The 16,321-nt window shown below is 25.4% G+C and overlaps 1 protein-coding gene across 1 annotated transcript in view; it reads left to right on the top strand.

Annotated features, from left to right (window-relative positions):
* Positions 1–1,438: 1,438 nt before the first annotated feature.
* The window catches only part of LOC129618644 (AMP deaminase 2), a 62,125-nt gene continuing 47,242 nt past the window's right edge, over positions 1,439–16,321 (top strand). The window contains exon 1 of the mRNA XM_055533517.1: positions 1,439–2,172. Within this exon, the coding sequence (XP_055389492.1) occupies positions 2,088–2,172 (85 nt within the window). The 5' untranslated portion in view covers positions 1,439–2,087. The remainder of the gene's footprint in view (positions 2,173–16,321) is intronic.

Raw genomic sequence — 16,321 nt, forward strand, 5'->3', positions numbered from 1 at the left:
AATATCAACATTTGGAAATGTGACGTCATTAGGGAGAATTTTTTTTTATTTTTTTATTTATATTAAAATTTCTTAAAATTTAAGTCTTAAAAAAATAGTTTAAATATAAGTGTAATAAAGAAATGTCATTCGTAAAAAATTTTGTAGTATTAAAAATAATCATACCGTAAAACTAATATATTTTTATTTATTTTATTAAATACAATGTTTTTATTACGAAATTTTACATATAAGTTCAGTGGCAAGTTTGTGTAATCCGTTTTCTGTAAATTCATTCTAAAAGTATTTTAAGTTTCCAAAAACACGATATCTACATTTTCGCTATTTCGAGTAAAGCATGATTGAAATTTTTTTTGTATTATTTTTGTTTTACTAAAACATGATTTAGTTACCATATTGTAAAAAGTCAACATTCTAAAATATTGTTACTAAATATTGCATAGTATATATATTTTTTTATATTATAGAAGATGTATACTTTTTCCAATTGCAATTTGTATTAGTCAGAACTATAACCGTCGACGATAAATGAGAACGATGCCGACAACGACTACTTATTATTACAAAAAGAAATTTTCGGTGTCGTTGAATTAAATAAATTTTAATTTAGTTGCTGTATTTAAAAATTTGACAATCGGAACTGAGTGGAACAGGAAGACATTTGATTGTTAAGCTGTATGTGAATTTATTAATAATCAAAAACAGAGATCTTTTGTGTAAACAATGGTATCAAATTAATGTAGTTAATGAGATTTTAATATGTACATATATTTACAAATTAATAAAAATAGGTTACTGAAGCGGTTTTTACATTCTACATCACGAATAAATGTTATTATATATAATTTTTTTTTAACTTTAATTGATTTTACAAAAGTACCAAAGTAAATATTGGAGACAGCCAAACGGTAAGCATAACTCATTTTTCACAAATATATTTTTTGCTTTAAACAAATTGCTGCTGATCCGTTATCGTTCACATTGAGTTTTCTTTAGCAAAAATGTAGATATTCATATAATGTTCTGATAGAAAACCCTATATATATCTATATACATTGTTCATACATATATGTATGTATGTATTTTGTTCTATAAGATATTAAAATTGAAAATAATAAAAACAAAGCATTCTTTTAAAATTCTTTATGTTTCGTTCTTTTGTAGCTTTCAATAAAATTAACAATTTCAACGAATTCAAATTCAATTCGATTCAATAAAAAGTGGGAGAATTGTTTTTGTGTATTTTGTTGAATTGTAAGGAAAAAACAGCAAAAATGTGAGAAAATTGCACGCAATAAATAAAAACCATAAAAAGTACATAAAAAGTTTTTTTTTTCTTTCAATTAATAATTTTCATGTTTCAACTTTTTTTTTAGTTAGTAGCTTTTTGCAAGCTGTCGTGAAAACAGTTATTTTAATAAAAGTGAAAATATTATTGTGACAAACAAGGTGTCTGTGTTTTTTTTTATAAAAATAAATAATTCCATAATCTGTGTATTCTTATTGTAAAAAAAAGAAAATTAAAAAATAGTTTTTAATATTGTAATTTTTTTTTTGAGAATTTAAAAAAAAAAGATATGTAGTTTTTGTTTTATTAAAATTAAATATTTATGTAGAAAAAAAAATTATACATGCACAGATGTTCACATACATATGTATGTATGTATTTAGGTATATATTTTATATTCAAGTTTAATATTATAAAGTAATGTAAATTTTTTTCAAACAAGCTCTACGTTCTTTAAGAAAATACAAATTTTTTTTAACAATTGAATAGTTTAATTAATCTTATTTTTAAAAAATAATATATATATACATATATTTACATAATTGAGTCTCAATAAATTAAACATCAAATAATTTTGAAAATTATTTTCATACAACATAGAGGAAATATAATTGAATTGGTGATTTTATAAGACTATATACATAAATAATATTAAAATAATTTTACTGCTTAAGGACTTAGATACCTACCTTCATACATACATATATATACGGATATAATAATAAAACATTTAAGTGGATATTAATAAAATAAGAAAAAGAAGGAAATAAATACTTATTGAAAGTAAAACAACAACAATATGAGCTCACGTCCAAGTAGCTCTAAACCACAACGAATTTATGGTTTCGATTTGGATATGGAAGTAGATTTTCCAGAAACTGAAAGTAAGTAAAATAAATAATTATATACCTTTCTACAAACTATTTACATACATATATAATGTATAAATATAATTTATTGTAGATTATTGTTGGTATTAAAGAGTTCTTCTAAATTTCTAAAGTTTGAATATAAGAAAAACAAATTCAGAATATATTTTTCTTAATTTTATTAATCTTATAAGGATTCTAAGGAGATTTAAAATCTATACAATTTGTGCATACACAGGTATTATCATATATGTATGTTTGTACTTACGATTCTAACAAAAGCCTCATTTTATGTTGCAGCATAATTTTTACATTTTAATTCTAATGCAAAATGTTACACTAGAATTCCGCATTTTGATAAAAATATATGCTTACTTATTCATTGTTATTAAATTTTATGCGAATAGGCAGGTACCTACTTATATTTCACAAATTTAATCTATACAATATTTAGGTATTAATATTAATATTATGTATTTTTGGTTTGTTAGAAGTACGCATATGCAATAGTTATTCCACATAAACTTATTTTAAATCATTTTCTTATAAAGTATGAATTTAAAACTAACCTAGTAGCTACCGTGCTTAATAAATTGTCGGCCAAAAATTTGAAAAATACGTAATACATTTATATGCGTGTATGTACTTCTATTATAACTAGCAATATGTTATATTGTACCATATATTTAAACTTAAATTTTACCAAATTTCATCTACATCATGTACACATTCTACATGAACGAAAAATGTGATCTGGTATATAGGCATAAGTAGTTAGTACCTACATACATATATAATGTACATATTTATTAGAGAATGGGGTCAGTTTCTTTTAAAATTGTTTGGCCGGATGTGAAAGATTAAGTATACTTTATTAAAACTCTTGAAATATTGAAAAAAGATCAATTAACCTACCCAAAAAACACAAAAAACGAAAAAGAATTTTTTATTTTTACTTTTATTTTTATCAACATTAGCAATAATCTTACTTAATTAATATAAGTATAATAAATGCCAACATAAAACGCGATAATTATTAATCTCAGTATATTTAATAAAAAAATAAATCAATTTTTATTTTAATCCGATAACTAATATTTTTTTTTTAATAAATTATACAAACAATATACTTTTGTGGTGCCCGTATTAATTACAATACGTTAAAATACTTACAAATATAAAAAAATTTAATTCAAATATTTGTTTGAACTCTCATTAAGAGATCTGATAGTATACAAAATTTACATGCTTACCTGCTTATGTTTGAATATATTAATTTAAATAATATTGTTAAATATTTTATTGAGTACATACAAATGAACTGTGTATTAAATTTTTAGAATTACCGCATCACTCCATACTAGAGATTGTGATCGCGAAGTCCTGTCTCGAGAATTTGTATTATTTTGGGTTTCTCATTCTTGAGAATTGTTATTTTCTAGATTCTGATTTCTCGAGAAAAAATTAATTATTTCTCGAGAATTTTTTTAAAATTCACATAAACTAAATACTTATGCAACAAAAAAATAAAAAAATTTGAGTTTTATAGAGCAATCTGGTTGCTGGAACTAGAACTCTTTCAAAAACTTTGTTTTTAGTACATTTTGGTTTCCTGGGGAATTATGTATATAATAAACTGTGTTGGACATTAGAATTGAATCTTAAGAGGAAGTTAGAAGATACTATCCGTCAAACACTTAAACCTACTTAAATCACAATTGATGATGACTTCCGTACTTTACTGAAGGAAATAAATATTTATGAAGCTACTGGAAATTTTACAAATAATTTACTGCAGCTGAAAAATGCTTTAAGTACGATTGGACACAAAACGAAAAAAATTTTTCGATATTCAGTAATTTCACTTCGAAAAAGAGAGGAAGATTATTTGATAAGTTCATTGAATTGTTTGTTTTTTGAAAAATTATTTCTCAAAATATGATTAAATTTTTTAATAATTTATCTTAATTTAACAATATTAATTTTTTTATGTTATGCAGTATTCAAAAGTTACAATGTATTATTTTTGTTATTTTTTTTAACATACTTAAGGATGTGTTTATTTTAAGTTTTGTTTTTAATATAACAAAAAAAATTCTAATGGAAACTTCTGTATTTAATTTGTTGAAAATTCGTGAGAATTCTCGAGAAAATATTAACAAATTTCTCATATCTCGAGAATTTAAAAATTGCCATAATGAAAATTCTCATTTCTCGAGATTATAAAAAGTACGAGAAATTACAATCTCTACTCTATACGAATGAAAAATTGACATTTTCAAAAATATAGCTCTAAACACTTAAATTGTAAAACCTTTTAAGATATACTTAATAATTATGTAAAGTGAAAGTTGCATTTATATCGCAGTCAGGGAAGGTTATGTTACAAATATTAAACGCGTTCTGATGTCTATACCTTCACCTTCTACAATCTTTGTACTCTTATCCAGTTTTTTTTCGGCTACCTAAATTAATTAATTGAGCTTAGATACTCGTAAGCATTGCTACCAATATTAATATATTTATTCGTAATTTTAGTCAAGTCTCCACATGTTTGAATCGTTATAAAATGAAAATATCGTTAAGCAATGTTAAAGTATAAAATTTAAAAAAGAAAGTCAAATCATATTTTGGTCTTAAACACTTCTTTAATTTAATTTTAAGTAGGTAGCTAGGTAGGTAAATATACCTTTAAGTATACTGGTACATGGTTTAATCCAGATAGGAAGTTGTGGGATTAAAAAAGAAAGCTGCATTTAGTTATAGCTTCATAAATTTTTTTTACTCATCCATTGGAATATAACTTTTAAGCTATTAATTTTTTTGTGTCCAATTTCTTATTTTATATGCATATGGCAACTCTAATTAATAGTACAAAGACGTATGCATAAGTATATAAATGTACGCATATAATTAATTTCTTTTGTTTTACTATAAATAAGCACCTATGGTAAAAAATTGTAGTTTATACGAATAATAACCGCATTAGCACATAAGTACTACTGTTTATATTATTATAACATGTGGTTTTCAAAATGATTTATATTAATTTAAGATTTTTTTGTTAAGTTGCTGAGAAATTTAGTCATTATATTATAATTTCCAAATTATAATCTTAGAACAAAAGAATACTTTTATATTGATTTTATATGGATCATTACTCGACATGCAATATTTATATTTATAAGTAAGTAGGTGTTTGTAATACATATATTCGATATAGAATTTTCTTAACTACTCTTTATTGAACTGAAAGAAACATAATATGTACAATGCATACACGTATAAACGTATGCTAGTATATGAATTTCATTATTGAATTTAATTAAAGCTTTAATCAACATATTTAATCTTATTATTTTTACTTAAGTGTAATTAATTATAATAATGATTTATAAATATATAATATATATAATTATTTATATAACGTATATTATGATAATTAAGAAATAAAAAAAATTTAGGATATATATATATAAATAAGTATATTATTCCTAAGTTTTTTTAATGGTAAAATATGTTAATATTACCATGTCACCATATTTAAACAGAATCACATCTCTTACCATAGTAATTGGAGGAATCGGAAAGAAATTCAGTGAATTGAAGATTTTATTTTTAACAGTTTTGAAAATATAGAAGTGCTTTTTATAGTTGTTGGGACGGTTATTTGACTTTGAAGTGATAAGGTAATTTCAACTCATAGTCTAAATTTGAAAAATCTGAAATCTCATAGCCTAAAATTGAAAAATTAAAAAAAAAGGGTCTTATTATTTTCGAAGTTTTGCATGTTCCGTGTATTTGTTTGCTTGTCTTGCTTTTAAATTATAGCCACCCAAAATCTTAAAATAGCAATTTTTTGAAACTTATTTTGGACAGGTGGCTAGTTATTCATTTTTCATTGAAATATTATAAATAAATTTTGGTATTTCGAGCAAATTTTTAAATTAACTTGGGACTCTATATGCTATTATTTCGTATAGAGTTAATCAGAAATGTTCGATCCAATATTCAAGAAATTAAGAGAAATGCCTTATAAATTTTAAAAATAAGTTCTAATTTTTATTGTACCTCTTTGTTTAAATTGCAATTGCAATAAAAATTTTTATTTTTTTTTTTTGAGAACATATAAAATTTTTTTTATGAAAATAACATTAAGTATTCTACAAAATAAAATAATTAAACTTGAAGTTCATTAAAACATAACCAAAATTTTTTTTTGAAAAGAAAAAGGCAAACAATTTTTTATTTATACCAAAACGTGTTTATCTTGTTTGACAAAAACAAAATACCAAATATTTTTTGCCCTTTGTAATCATCTAACGAAAACGTGATATTTGACGGCTTTTGTACTTAACATAATAGCATAACACATAATTTATAGTGGTAGGCACTTTTAGACACATACATATTTTAAGTAAAACTATGTGTAGAATTTAAACTAAGGTATTTTAATGTGGGCTTGGTAAAAATAATGCTATCGAAGGGTAAATTAAGAACAATAAAATACAAACCCGAAAAATATGTGTACGTATGTGTAGTGATTTTAAAACAACTTCCTTTTAAACTTACCATTCGTATAATTTAAAATATGTGCATAAAAGTTCAAGGTTAATTTTAAAATCAATTGCAAAAGTGATTGTAAATTTTTATATTCCACTATAGATGTAAAAATAACGTGAATTTGTAACTTGAAACTCAAGTTATCACTTGGGAAGGAAGAAGAAAATTCGGTTAACAATATAATCAATAGGCTCGCTAGTTTAAGCTTTTTTTGACATTCTGAATAAAGAATCTCTTTTAATATTTTCAATTAAGTAACATACAAAATTTTCGGTCCCAATTCGTAACAGAACGGGTTACTGTATATTATAGTTGAATGGCTACATAATGATATGACAATAAAGTATTTAGAACACTAAATAAAATTAATAATAAAGCGTAATTAACTTTTTCATTAAAATAATAAAAATATTTTTATATTTTTATATAGAGAAATTATTTTAGGAATTTCTATATTTAATGAAATACAATTTTATTATTTTTTTCAATAAAATTGTTTTTTGTTATTAATTTTGATATTTTAATTAATAGAATTTCTAATAATATGCGGTACCTGCAAAATTAAACTGCAATAAAGCACAATATTTCAAAATGAGATTAGTTTAGCACGAAATGCGCTTTTTCGTTTGTTTCGTTTTGCCTCCATCTGGATTGTTGTGGACTATCTTTTCTTTCTTTTACAAAATATCTTGTTTCCCTAATTTTCATATGAAATTCTTGACTTTTGTTAGGAATTTTTATGTTTTCTCATTTCGAATTACTGCAATTTTCAAAAGACTGTCAAAAAATATAGATCTTAAAATTTTCAAAACTTTATTTTTCGAAATACACCTAATTCTCTTTTTTCGCGATAGAAAGGTTCCTGAGAAATTCGTGTAAAAAAAATCGTGTAAAAAAAGATGCTGGCGAAGTACAAAAATAATAGATTGGTTCTAGACCTCAAAAAACAAGTTAAAAATACACTAAATTATATAAAAAAACTTATTGTTGTAGTTATTTTAAGAATTTATTTTCGTTTTAATTCATTAAATAAAATAAATTAAAATTTAGATTTTAGAAAAAAATATGTACATATTATATCTGAAATTTATTGATAAAAAACTTAAATAACCAGAGTACAACCATAAGAAAAATTTAAACATTAAACAATTTTATTTATTGTCACTGTTTGATAATAAATGCAAACGTTTGCAAAAGACTATAAAATCAGTGCCCTCACTGGAAACATTTCAATTGTATATTATTGTCGTTTAGTAATCATAATTATTTGAACTTCTGGTTCAATCAGACTTACCAGGCTTATTTTAAGTAGAAAAAATGTTTTTTTGTATTCGTGTTATTTCAAATTCGTGTAAAAATAATTCTGCAATTTTCGTACGAACGTATGTTCGAAGGGTATACTAAATTTGCCTTACCGTTTGTAACGCTAAGAAATAACGGTGTTAGATATAGACTCAAGTGTATGTTTTTGATCAGCGTCAAATTCTGAGTTGATTTAGCTTTGTCTGTCCGTCCGTCCGAACGATAACTCAAAAACTAATTGAGCTAAGTTCATCAAATTTTCACAAATGATTTATTGTAGTAAGTGCCAGAACCCTATTCAAATTGGACATGCTCGGGGTACCGGTTCGGATAGCTGCCATACAACTTCAAAATTTATTTGGCTATATCTCAGAAACTATAAAAGTTATGGTATTGAAATTTCACATAAACGAATATATTAGTAGGGCCAATATGCCACATAAAAGTCGTTGAAATTACCTGGCTCCTTCTGGTACCTGCCATACAACTTCAAAAATTATTTGGCTATATTTCAGAAACTATTAAAGTTATGGTATTGAAATTTCACACAAACGAATATATTAGTAGGACCAATGTGTCACATAAAATTCGTTGAAATTACTTGGCTCCTTCTGGTACCTGCCATACAACTTCAAAAGTTTTTTGACTATATCTCAGAAACTATAAAAGCTGTGATATTGAGATTTCACACAAGTGAATACATATATTAGTAGGGTCGATGTTCTGGTAGCTGCCATACAACATCAATAGTAGTTTAGCACAACCAGTATTTTGAATAACACATAGTACTAAAATTTTGCATAAATTAATATGTTAATACGGCAACTTAAAGACATAGTCTGTCCCATAGTTAGTTATGGCACATTAGTTATTCGCAAATAGGATAACAAATTCGTACGGGTATCACAGAGTTGACAAGGTCAACTCTATTTTTTTTCTCGTTTTATATAAGTTGCGATATGTAAAATATAAAAAAAAAATATTTTCTGAATAATAAATTTTATTATGTGACATTAATTATCGAATATTTGAATAAAGAAAATGCACTTAATTGAGAATAAACAATAAACATTATTGTTCTTGAAGAGTATTTTTTTTAAATTTTATTAATAGAGAAATTTTCAAATTAATATTAAATTTTGAATAATTGAACATATTCGAACATATGTAGGAACGCATTATATTTTGAGCATTTGCCCAATTAAGTGGATTTGAAAGGAAGAAATGTTGTAGAGTAACATTTTATCACTGTCAACCAATACTAAAATCAAAGGTGTTAAATATCTAAGCTTTAAAGACTTAAAAGCTTAAGCTGTCAGTAACTGGGTTCAAAATATATTGGGAAAAATAAAAATGTTTTAAGACATTATACAAAGCAAATATGATTTGATATTTTTTAAAATTAAATGTTGCTAAAATACTTTAATCCAAGTTAAACTTTTAAGATTTTAAATTTTTACTACGAAATGTTTGTTTAAAAAAATTTGGTGGTTAAATTAATCAAACTAATGGAATTTATTCAGATTACTGAATCATTAAGTGAGAGTGTTATTTATCGTAAAATTTTTTCAAAAATTTTCTTTTACAATAGATGCAAGTCATTTGTATAAAAAAATTTATCATAATAAAAATTTCGATTCGGTAACCCGCTTTTCAATATAAGAACCAATATTTGACAGACATCGACGACCTGATTATCGAATACTGTAGAAGAAAAATATTACAATTCTTCTAATACAAATGTCCATCAGTCCTGTCACTCCAAACAAGAGTGAGTGGTGTGAGAACCTCGATTAGATCAAGACGTGTAAATAATTAGTGCTAAATATAAGTAATTAGGTGCGAAAATATTAAAATAAAAATTTTTGAATAAAATCCATGTGTACATACATGTGCACATATGTATGTAGTGTATAGTGCAAAAACTATAAAACAATAATTATATATACTTCATTAAAAACATTAATTAATATATAAAACTATATACAAAAAATCAAAAACACAAAAAAAAAAAAAAATCACAAAACAAAAAATAAACAGGTGCATTATATAGTCTTGTTACTAGGTGTGCACTGACCGCATGGTCAAAAATGCACTCAATAATAGTGAAGCCATAGCAAAAAAAAAAGTAACAAAAAATCTAAACAGAACAATGGCAACAAATAAAAAACACAAAGTTTCACAAACTAATTGCAGAATAGCAGAAAAAAATAAAAAACTTACATTAGATAATATGAATTTGAGAGCAGAATTAAAGGCTATGAAAGAAAAACTTAACGAGTCTCTTAACCAAAGTTCAAGTACATCTAATAATCAATTTGCTATCCTAGACCAGATGGAGTGCGTAGAAAACGTAGTCAACGCTAATGATCCTATAGATAATCCGGGAAATGAAAATCAAAATAATGACACAGATTTTATTGCAATTTTAAGAAAAAAAAATTTAAATAAAAAAATAACAAATGAGTCGACAAACAATATTACTGCAAGCACATCTAAAAACGATACACCAGTAAATGATGCAAGTAATATAAAAAAAATTAATAAAAAAATTCCACCAATTATCGTTAATTCTGACGACATATCTACCATTAAAAGTGTTATTAAATTTCAATTAAATATAAAATATTTTGTTATTAAATCTTCTAATAGCACACGTCACACAATATACACAGAAACTGAAGAAGATTACAAAAAAATATTTAATACATTAAAAAACACTGATGTTCAATGTTTCTCCTTCACAGCAAAAACCGAAAAACCGATCAACTTAGTTCTTAAAGGTTTGCATGGAAACTACGAACCTGAAACAATTCACCAAATGATAAAAGAACTTAAAATTGAAAATGTCTCTTTTAAAAAAGTATTGAGATTAACGACAAAAAAATCTGTTAGCGAAAACAAAAGGTTGCCAATCTATATTATTCAAGTCGAACCAAAAAGCAACGTTGAAAATATTATGTCAATTAAATATATTGACCACCAACTTATCAAATGGGAAAAATTAAAAAAACCCGTAATTAAACAATGTACAAGATGTCAGAGATTCAACCATTCCTCTTTCAACTGTAATATGAACCCAAGATGCGTCAAATGTGGAGAAAATCATGTAGCAAATAATTGTAAAATTTTGAAAAACAGTTCACCAGAGCAATTATATTGTATTCTTTGCAAATCAGCTGGCCACCCTGCGTCCTACAAACAATGTCCCGTATATAAAGAGAAAATGAAAAAAATAGAGATAAGTAAAATAAACAAAATAGACAAAAATAACAACAAAATTAATCATATTAATAATTATGTAAATACTAACCTCTCTTTTGCAAGTGTTGTAGGTAATAAAAATAACAATAATAATTATGTTAATGAAAATATGAATACTTATGTAGGAATGAATGATAATTTAAACAAAATTATGACAATGTTAAGTCAATTAACAAAAAATGTAACAACACTTTGTGAGAACTATGCAACATTACGAACAGAATTACAGAATCAATCATCGAGAATCGATTTTCTGTTCGAAAACTTACATGACTGAACGAATGTTGCAGCAACACAATATCAAGTTAATTTCGTTGAATATTAATTCATGTAAATCTGTAGCTAAACAATTATTTTTATCGGATTTTTTAACTAGAAACAATCCTGACATCGTCACATTGTGTGAAACAAAATTATCAAAAAATGATCGTTTAAATTTCAAACATTATAATATAATTAGACAAGACAGGCCCGACAGTATAATGGGGGGTGGAACCGCAATTTTATTAAAAAAAGAAATTGATTTTGAAAAAATTCACTTCGGGCAAAATAAAAATTTTCGCTGTTTAGAAGTATGCGCAATAAAAATATCTCTAGGTAGTAGTAATAATTTAGTAATAGTTTCACTTTACGCTTCTTTAAGGAATACCGATAAATTTAAAGAAGAACTATTAAGTATTTTTGAACTTTTAGCTTTAGATAAGTTAAATAACTACTACATTTTATGCGGAGATTTCAATGCTAAGCATAAATCGTGGTCTAACCACACACAAAATTCGAGGGGTATACTCCTAGATAGATTTATTCAAAGATATAAAATAACTTATAGGATCGATCTGTATTCGAGCCTCAATCCCTCTTACCCTAGGTGTAACTCCTTTCTTGATATTATTTTAGCTGATGCTAGGCTTTTATTTAAAACATGCGGCCCTAGAAAATTAGAAACTTTAACTTTCGACAGTGATCATTTGGCACTGCTTACGCATATTTATTATGGGAAAGATAATTTTATCTTTAAAGTCCCTTGCGGTCATCACACTTATATATACAAAAATACAAACTGGAGAAAATTTAAACAGGAGCTAAACAATTCGTCTGAAACAGAAAATATGCTTGACATCCCGAATAATAGGAATCTTAATAGATGTGAAATAGATAATTATTTAGAACAACTTAATATAATAATCTTGAGGGCTATTAACAAAGCAACACCATCTAAAAAGGATATTAATAGCGCCGAAAAATATGATAGTACGCTTTTACAAAAATTAAGAAAATTTAAAAGCAAATTACTTACAGCTAAATTTAACCTACTTAAATTCTATAACAATAATAGAGAAAATTCATCATTAATTAGGGTAAATTCGCTTCTAAAGAATATTAGCTCACTTATAAAACAAAATGTAAGAAAAGAAATCAACAACTATTGGGAGAGTCGGATTAAAAATATTAAATTAAATAATAACAAAACTATATTTTCCGAAATAAAAAAAATTTATAGAAATCGCGAGTCTAGCTGCGTCACAAAGCTAGAAATACCTGCAAGTGACGTATCAATTTTGCAGGGTGCTGGAATAAATACTACTTCTATTGAAACCGCTAATGGAAAATATATTGTTAGAAATCAAATTGATATTTTAAATGTTTTGGGTGCACACTTACACCAAGTGCATAATCAGACGGATGGTAGATTATCGCAGCTAGATGAAGCTGTACATAAAACAAACCGTAACTTAAATATGGCCGCGCAAAATAGGATAATTAGGGATATTTCACTTGTAAAGTTTAGTAATACTCTTAAATCTAGCAATTTAACAGAAAACCAAACACAGGATAATTATTTTATAAAACTTGATGAATTGATAGAAATTTTTCACAACTTAAGGAATAAAACTTCGACTGGAGTAGATAATATACCAAATTTGGTTCTTAGGCAGTTGCCACATTGCATTATTGAAAAGTATTGCATACTTTTTAATAACTGTCTTAACTTGAGTTATTTTCCAAAAGTTTGGAAACTGGCTAAAGTAATAGCAATAAAGAAACCGGGTAAGAACAATTCGGATCCAAACAGCTACAGACCTATTAGTCTTTTACCTAATATTAGCAAGGTTTTTGAAATTGTAATAAATAGATTTCTAGTGAAACAAACGAGCAACAAAAACATAATACCGCTTAACCAGTTTGGATTTCGGTACAAACATAGTACCACTCACGCGATGACTGTTTTTTCATCTGACATTTGTAGATATATTAATGGTAAGAACTGCGTTGCTACATGTTTTATTGATTTTGAGAAGGCATTTGATACAGTATGGCTTCAAGGACTTATGTACAAAATGTTGAGATATCAGTATCCTTTCCATCTGATATTTTTAATTAACGATATGATACACGACCGGTGTTTTAAAGTTTCTTATCGGGATATCTACTCCAATATATTTTCGGTGATTAACGGTCTCCAACAGGGTATGGTTAATTCACCTATATTATTCAACATTTACATAAGCGAGTTACTGGATTCTCTAAATAAATCTTTAGGGCCTAATCACAGTATAGCTTTTGCAGACGATCTCACGCTTTATTCCGCAAATGGTAATGTAAAAATTGCACAATATTTACTACAAAAACAATTTGACAGGGTTGTTAAATATTCAAAGAATTGGAAGCTAAAAATTAATTATAGAAAATGTAGGACTATGCTTTTTAGAAATACAGTTGACAAAGTTAATAATAGCACAAAAAAAAACTGGAGAAACTTTCGTATACTTGCCCCAAATCAAACGCATATAGAAAATACTAATAGTTTTAGATATTTAGGAGTGAATTATCACTATTTATTTAAATTTAGAAATCATGTAGACAGTCAGTTAAGGAATGCGAGCAAGGCATTTATGAGTCTCAAAAAATTATTTTATTCGAAAATACTATCTTCCAAAGTAAAATTACTATGCTACAAATCACTTATCAGACCAATTCTCGCTTATGCCGCTCCGATTTGGTTCAATATAAGTGCATCTACTATGGAAAAGTTGAGGTTGTTCGAGCGTAGATGCCTCAGGGCTTGTACGAATATTAATAGAAAACCGGCTACAGATTTCTTGTATTATTATTCAAACAAAACTCTTTACAAAGCTTCGGAAACTATTAGAATAGACAATTTCATAATACGTCTCATACGAAACCATATCGAGAGGAGTAGTCATATTCATGAAAACTCTTTAATTTCTCATGTCTGGTACGAAGATGATCAATACATCAAAAATTGCTTAACGACAGGATTTATCCCTCCGGAGGGATTCGTATTTTTAGATAAGTACAATTATATTGAAAACGCGGAATATGTACCAATAATATACCACTACATAAGAAATTCATCAAATAAAAAAATAGCATTAACAACAAATAATGAGGACTTAAATAACCAACATATTTTTAAGTATGATAAACATATCCCCAATACCCGTAAATTAAATAATAAAAAATCCTATTTTTGGAAAAATTACGTAGATTAAGTTTTTCTTTTTAACTAGATTTAGTATAGTATGTAAGTTAGGTTAGGATTTTATCTTAATACAAAAATTGTTTACTTAAATTGGTTTTTTTTCTGCCACAAATCTTTTTCCAATATTATAACATTAAGAATTATAATTTATATTAAAAACACAAATGTATAAAATTAGATTAAAAAGAATATAACAAGCGATTTAGCAATATATTAATATTAAATTAAAGTTTGAGTGTTACAACTGATGTAGCCATGAATACTTGATACTTTTATTATAAATATAATTCATTTGGTTTTATTTGGAATATTTTGTAGTATAAATTTAATTTTGGCATAATAAATAAAACATGAAAAAAAAAAAAAAAAAAATCCAAACAAGAGTAATATTGCAATGTAATATTTATTTTTATGCTGGTGAGCACAATTTTATGGAATTGGTAATAAATTAAAATTTAAAAATATCAGAAAATTTTCATAATTTATAAGGTGATTGTGTGTATTTATATTTTGTTTGTAACTTTTGCATATTATTCTGAGATTGTTCAATGCTTCTTCAATATTTCAGGAATATTTTGGTATTGCTTCATTTTTTTGCCTTCAGAATAAAATTCTTTATTATCATCAATAAAAATACCAATTTGACTATTAGTATTAAGTATATTAGAATGTTATAGCTAACTGGAATAATTATAAAATTTTTTGTGATTTAAACAATTGCAATCAATTCATTCGGATATCATAAATAGAATGTTTACATTTATTTATCTCATGTCTACCATAAGTGGCATATTGTTTACAAAATTATATTTAAGAATTTATTTTTTTGGAGAGTTAACTTGAAAAAAATTGCTTTCTTTGTAGAATTTGTGCATAAGTATATGTAAATGTATATATATTTATGTTACCACAGAGTAGTATGCAAATTTTTTTAAAATAAACTATCAAATTCATAATAAAATTTTATAATGACAAGTAAATATGTAAAATTAAATCGATTATTTAACAAATTTTGTTCCAATTATTTACAAAATATCTTAATAATATTGCGTGTATCGAAAAAAACTTTTATTGTTAGAATGTTCAATTATTGAAGTTTTTATTATAAAGTTTTTTTTTTTATCAATTATTAGAACAAAGATATAATTAGAACACGATAGAAAATTATGTAATTCATTGCAAATTGATTGAACTAATTTTAAAATAAATTAATTCCAAATATACACTCTTAATTTTATATTTCCGTTCAATTGAAATGTATACACATAATTGTGTATAATATAATTGTATATAAACACAATGTATAATGAATATTTGCAGTCCTCGACAATTTATTAAAATATCTAAATGGCTGATAAAGTGAGCGCTTTCATGGAGTCATTTACCTGAGTAAACCTATAATTAAATTGTCAAATTGACATTGCAAGTCCATATTTCAAGTTTATAGCATAAGGCAGTCATTCACATCGGAACAATTTCCAAAATCAAAATTGATATAAAGACTATATAGCACTAATAACCTGTTAAGTG

Source organism: Condylostylus longicornis, unplaced genomic scaffold, assembly GCF_029603195.1.
Source record: "Condylostylus longicornis isolate FDR11 unplaced genomic scaffold, ASM2960319v2 ptg000010l, whole genome shotgun sequence".
Lineage (NCBI taxonomy): Eukaryota > Metazoa > Arthropoda > Insecta > Diptera > Dolichopodidae > Condylostylus > Condylostylus longicornis.